The sequence below is a fragment of the Salvelinus sp. IW2-2015 genome, unplaced genomic scaffold (assembly GCF_002910315.2).
Source record: "Salvelinus sp. IW2-2015 unplaced genomic scaffold, ASM291031v2 Un_scaffold4932, whole genome shotgun sequence".
Classification (NCBI taxonomy): Eukaryota; Metazoa; Chordata; class Actinopteri; order Salmoniformes; family Salmonidae; genus Salvelinus; species Salvelinus sp. IW2-2015.
The window spans coordinates 700-6,439 of NW_019946201.1; the positions used below are offsets into that span (position 1 = coordinate 700).

General features: G+C 45.3%; 1 protein-coding gene across 3 annotated transcripts; it reads right to left on the reverse strand.

Moving 5' to 3' along the window:
* Window positions 1-400: 400 nt before the first annotated feature.
* LOC139026497 (uncharacterized) lies at window positions 401-3,766 on the reverse strand. Of its 3 annotated transcripts, XM_070441836.1 has the most exons (5): window positions 3,680-3,766; window positions 2,972-3,142; window positions 1,965-2,129; window positions 1,331-1,465; window positions 401-479 (listed from the first exon to the last, which is right to left on the reverse strand). In XM_070441836.1, the coding sequence occupies exons 2-5, from the start codon at window positions 3,133-3,135 to the stop codon at window positions 458-460; spliced, it is 486 nt and encodes a 161-aa protein (XP_070297937.1). In that variant the 5' UTR covers window positions 3,136-3,142; window positions 3,680-3,766; the 3' UTR covers window positions 401-457. The 3 variants fall into 3 exon arrangements, with proteins under 3 accessions (XP_070297937.1, XP_070297935.1, XP_070297936.1); XM_070441834.1 differs by lacking the exon at window positions 401-479 and having other exon boundaries at window positions 1,215-1,465; XM_070441835.1 differs by lacking the exon at window positions 401-479 and having other exon boundaries at window positions 1,215-1,465; window positions 2,972-3,190.
* Between the last annotated feature and the right edge of the window lie 1,974 nt (window positions 3,767-5,740).

Consider the following 5,740-nt stretch of genomic DNA (forward strand, 5'->3'; position numbering starts at 1 on the left):
AGGATGGAGCGGATCGGGGGAGCGAAGGTAGATGGAGCGGATCGGGGGAGCGAAGGTAGGATGGAGCGGATCGGGGGAGCGAAGGTAGGATGGAGCGGATCGGGGGGAGCGAGGTGGATGGAGCGATCGGGGGAGCGAAGGTAGGATGGAGCGGATCGGGGGAGCGAAGGTAGGATGGAGCGGATCGGGGGAGCGAAGTAGGATGGAGCGGATCGGAGGGAGCGAAGGTAGGATGGAGCGGATCGGAGGGAGCGAAGGTAGGATGAGCGGATCGGGGGAGCGAGGTAGGATGGAGCGGATCGGGGAGCGAAGGAGGATGGAGCGGATCGGGGGGAGTGAAGGTAGGGTGGAGCGGATCGGGGGGAGCGAAGGTAGGATGGAGCGGATTGGAACGGGACTTACTCCGAGTTTCCTCTTGGAGACTTTGGTGTTTGGCGTTGTTGCTCCCTACGATGCGTCACAAATTCCCTGGAGTCGGACTGAGAGAGAGACAGAGAGAGAGACAGAGAGAGAGACAGAGAGAGAGAAAAAATTAACAATGATTAACACGATAACAACAGACAGGCAGAGGAGGGAGGCAGGTAGCCTAGCGGTTAGAGGAGGCAGGTAGCCTAGCGGTTAGAGGAGGCAGGTAGCCTAGCGGTTGAGAGGCAGGTAGCCCTAGTGGTTAGAGGAGGCAGTAGCCTAGTGGTTAGAGGAGGCAGGTAGCTAGTGGTTAGAGGGAGGCAGGTAGTCTATGGTTAGAGGAGCAGGTAGCCTAGCGGTTAGAGGAGACAGGTAGCTTAGGGTTAGAGGAGGCAGGTAGACTAGTGGTTAGAGGAAGGTAGCCTAGGGGTTAGAGGAGGCAGGTAGCCTAGTGGTTAGAGGAGGCAGGTAGCCTAGTGGTTAGAGGAGGCAGGTAGCCTAGTGGTTAGAGGAGGCAGGTAGCCTAGTGGTTAGAGGAGGCAGGTAGACTAGTGGTTAGAGGCAGGTAGCCTAGTGGTTAGAGGGGCAGGTAGCCTAGTGGTTAGAGGAGGCAGGTAGCCTAGTGGTTAGAGGAGGCAGGTAGCCTAGTGGTTAGAGAGGCAGGTAGCCTAGTGGTTAGAGGAGGGAGGTAACCTAGTGGTTAGAGGAGGCAGGTAGCCTAGTGGTTAGAGCGTTGGACTAGTAACCAAAAGGTTACTTGATCGAATCCCTGAGCTGACAAGGTAAAAATCTGTCTTTCTGCCCCTGAACAAGGCAGTTAACCCATTGTTCCCCGGTAGGCCGTCATTGTAAATAATAATTTGTTCTTAACTGACTTGCCTGGTTAAATAAAGGTTAAATGAAATAAAAGATGTAAAAGTCTGACTGTGTGTGTGTCTCGTCTCTAGCCGCGGTGGAGCGTTTAGGGTTGGGTCGTCTGGAGGTCGCCGTCTCTCCATCACTCTCACTGGAGCTCACGATACGCCGGGCCTTCCTACCAGCACGCCTCAACAACGGCTTCCTAACACACACAGGGCAGATACAGACAGGTCAGATAGGTACAGGTCAGATACAGACAGACAGGTCAGATAGATACAGGTCAGATACAGACAGACAGGTCAGATAGATACAGGTCAGATACAGACAGACAGGTCAAATACATACAGACAGGTCAGATAGATACAGACAGATAGATACAGACAGACAGGGCAGATAGATACAGACAGACAGGTCAGATACAGACAGGTCAGATAGGTACAGGTCAGATACAGACAGACAGGTCAGATAGGTACAGGTCAGATACAGACAGACAGGTCAAATACAGACAGACAGGTCAGATAGGTACAGGTCAGATACAGACAGACAGGTCAAATACATACAGACAGACAGGGCAGATACAGACAGACAGGTCAGATAGATACAGACAGACAGGGCAGATAGATACAGACAGGTCAGATACAGACAGACAGACAGGGCAGATAGATATTTGAAGACCAAAAAGGTAATGCCACCAGTCTGACCTGGCTGTGTTGTTGGTCCGCTGCTGGGTCTGGGTGTGAGGAGGAGGAGGAGGGACGATGAAGATGTTCTCTTCATCACTGTCCTTCTCTCTCAGACAGGACAGGACTTTGGTCTTCGCCGGTCGCGTCGCTCTACTGCCGTCTGCTGTTCTTCTCTTCCTCCCTCTGGAACAGCGGAGGGGGAGAAGAGGAAGTTTCCATTTCAGTGCAGAAGGAAGAGAGGTCACAGTTTAGATGGAGAGAGAAGACCATAGAAGAAGACACTACTGGTGTCAGTCAGAGCAAAGTGACCATATAACTGCAAGATAAGACGATAGAAGAAGACACTACTGGTGTCAGTCAGAGCAAAGTGACCATATAACTGCAGATAGACGATAGAAGAAGACACACAGGAAGAGAGCAGAGAAGACCATAGAAGAAGAACAACAGAGAGGAGCAGAGAAAGACCATAGAAGACACACAAGAGAGCAGATAAGACCATAGAAGAACACACAGAGAGAGCAGATAGACCATAGAAGAAGACACACAGAGAGAGCAGATAAGACCATAGAAGAAAGACACAGAGAGAGCAGATAAGACCATAGAAGAAGACACACAGAGAAGAGCAGAAGACCATAGAAGAAGACACACAGAGAGAGCAGATAAGACCATAAGAAGAAAGACACACAGAGAGAAGGCAGAAAGACCATAGAAGAAGACACACAGAGAGAGCAGAGAAGACCATAGAAGAAGACCCACAGCGAGAGCAGAGAAGACCATAGAAGAAGACACACAGAGAGAGCAGAGAAGACCATAGAAGAAGACACACAGAGAGCTAGAATTCCAATCACTGTCGCCCACATTTAGACAATACTAGTCATTTTAGAAGCAAATCCAGGAGAAGCTAAACCCACCACCGCTCCAACARACCTGATTCAGCTAATCTATCTAGTCCCTGCTGAGCAGGAACGGGGCAAAAGCCTGAACACCCAGATCACTAACTCTTSAGGGGGAGAGAGCCCTCTTACCTCTTGGCCGGGGGTTTGGGGCTGGAGGGCGCAGCGATGGACTGGTCAGAGGAAGAGTTGCTGGCGAAAATCTGTTTCCTGTTGTCAGGGGAGATCCAGGCCTCCAACTTCCGGTTCAGTTTTCCGTAGGTCTTCATGAACAATGGTTTGCCTGCTCCGTTCATCTTTACTCTTTTTTTTGCCGGGTTCCGTTTCACCGAAAAGAAGATCGGGAACCGACTGTCAATTGACAAATAATGGTGACATGGGGCGTATTCGTTACCGTTGACCGTTTAAGAATTAAACTGAGCAAAACGAGGGTTTCTATTGGACAAATTCTGGTAGGTCCCTCCGTTTCGTTCCGTATGCTTCCGTTTAAAAAACGTTTTACAACAGAATTGGCGTAATGAACACGCCCCAGTTGACATTTTTAGGACTAACGTTACTTAGCTTATCCTCTACGCTTCCGTTTTTCTCAATTCATGTAACGTTAGCTAGCGACAGGAAAATAACATATGGGGAAAAAACTGTGGCATCTTTACATTCAGTGATTTGTTTTTACTATGACTAGTCAGCTTAACTATAGCTAAAATAGTCTCTCCATGGATACATCGGTATAATTGACTTTTTCCCCTGTTGTTGACTGAGTATCGTTACAATGTTTATATCCCACCGTTACTGTCGTGACAGCTAACTAGGTTAGCGTCCAAAATCTGACAAAATACTCACCGAACTCAAACATTAACGTCCCCTCCGTCTGTTAGCTTATCCTCAATGCTTGTCTGTATCCGTTATCACACCGTTCTTTGTTTTTTTAGCTAAGACGGACAACTCACCATAGAGTCCCGCTCCTTGGTTCAAACGACACGACGCTAGTTCATTGGTCGAAACTCCACCGGATGTGAGGTTGTCTAAATATAAACACGTAGACGCACTTCCTCAAACAGCGCCGCCTGTCGGGACGGGAGGTTCGTCGAAAACTTAATTTGTAACATAAATAAATTAAATTATATATTAATATAAATAAAAATAAATTAAATTCAGGACATAATACTTTTAAAAAAATGGATACCTCGATATCAATATAAGGTCAAATATGATGTCGTATAGTCTTTGTATATCAATCATGTTTTTAGTTTCAAGCAGAATCGTTGTCACTCATTCTGTGAGGTTGACATGTTACCAAGGAAACCACCATTGAGCCAGTACAGCGCAGCAAAATATATTTATTGAGTATGTGTCAAAATCAAATTTTATTTGTCACGTACACATATTTTGCAAAAATTATCGTGGGTGAAGCAAAATTCAACAGTGCAGTAATACCTAACAATACAAAACAATACACACAAATTCCCCCACAAAAATCAACAAATTACATTAAGAAATGTAGAAATATTAGGACGAGCAATGTCAGAGGTCAGAATATAAACNAGGAAGAGTTGCTGGCGAAAATCTGTTTCCTGTTGTCAGGGGAGATCCAGGCCTCCAACTTCCGGTTCAGTTTTCCGTAGGTCTTCATGAACAATGGTTTGCCTGCTCCGTTCATCTTTACTCTTTTTTTTGCCGGGGTCCGTTTCACCGAAAAGAAGATCGGGAACCGACTGTCAATTGACAAATAATGGTGACATGGGGCGTATTCGTTACCGTTGACCGTTTAAGAATTAAACTGAGCAAAACGAGGGTTTCTATTGGACAAATTCTGGTAGGTCCCTCCGTTTCGTTCCGTATGCTTCCGTTTAAAAAACGTTTTACAACAGAATTGGCGTAATGAATACGCCCCAGTTGACATTTTAGGACTAAACGTTACTTAGCTTATCCTCTATGCTTCCGTTTTTCCTCAATTCATGTACCGTTAGCTAGCGACAGGAAAATAACATGGGGGAAAAACTAAGTGTCATATTTACATTCAGTGATTTGTTTTTACTATGACTAGTCAGCMTAACTATAGCTAAAATAGTCTCTCCATGGATACATCGGTATAATTGACTTTTCTCCCCTGTTGTTGACWGAGTATCGTTACAATGTTTATATCCCACCGTTACTGTRGTGARYGCTAACTAGGTTAGCGTCCAAAATCGGACAAAATACTCACCGAAATCAAACATTAACGTCCCCTCCGTCWYTTAGCTTATCCTCAATGCTGTATCCGTTATCACACCGTTTTTTGTTGTTTTAGCTAAGACGGACAACTCACCATAGATTCCCGCTCCCCGGTTCAAACGACACGACGCTATCTCATTGGTCGAAACTCCACCGGATGTGAGGTTGTCTAAATATAAACACGTAGACGCACTTCCTCAAACAGCGCAGCCTGTCGGGACGGAAGGTTCGTCGAAAACTTGATGTGGAAAATATAAATAAATTACAACATCAATTTTCACGACATTATAAAAATAAAAAAAACGGATACCTCGATATCAATATAAGGTCAAATATGATGTCGTATAGTCTTTGTATATCAATCATGTTTTTAGTTTCAAGCAGAATCGTTGTCAATCATTCTGTAAGGTTGACATGTTACCAAGGAAACCACCATTGAGCCAGTACAGCACAGCAAAATATATTTATTGAGTATGTGTGAAAATCAAATGTTATTTGTCACATACACATATTTTGCAAACGTTATTGCGGGTGTAGCAAAATTCAACAGTGCAGTAATACCTAACAATACACACAAATTCCCCCACAAAAATCAACAAATTACATTAAGAAATGTAGAAATATTAGGACGAGCAATGTCAGAGGTCAGAATATAAACATTACTAAACAGTGCTACGTATGTATATGATG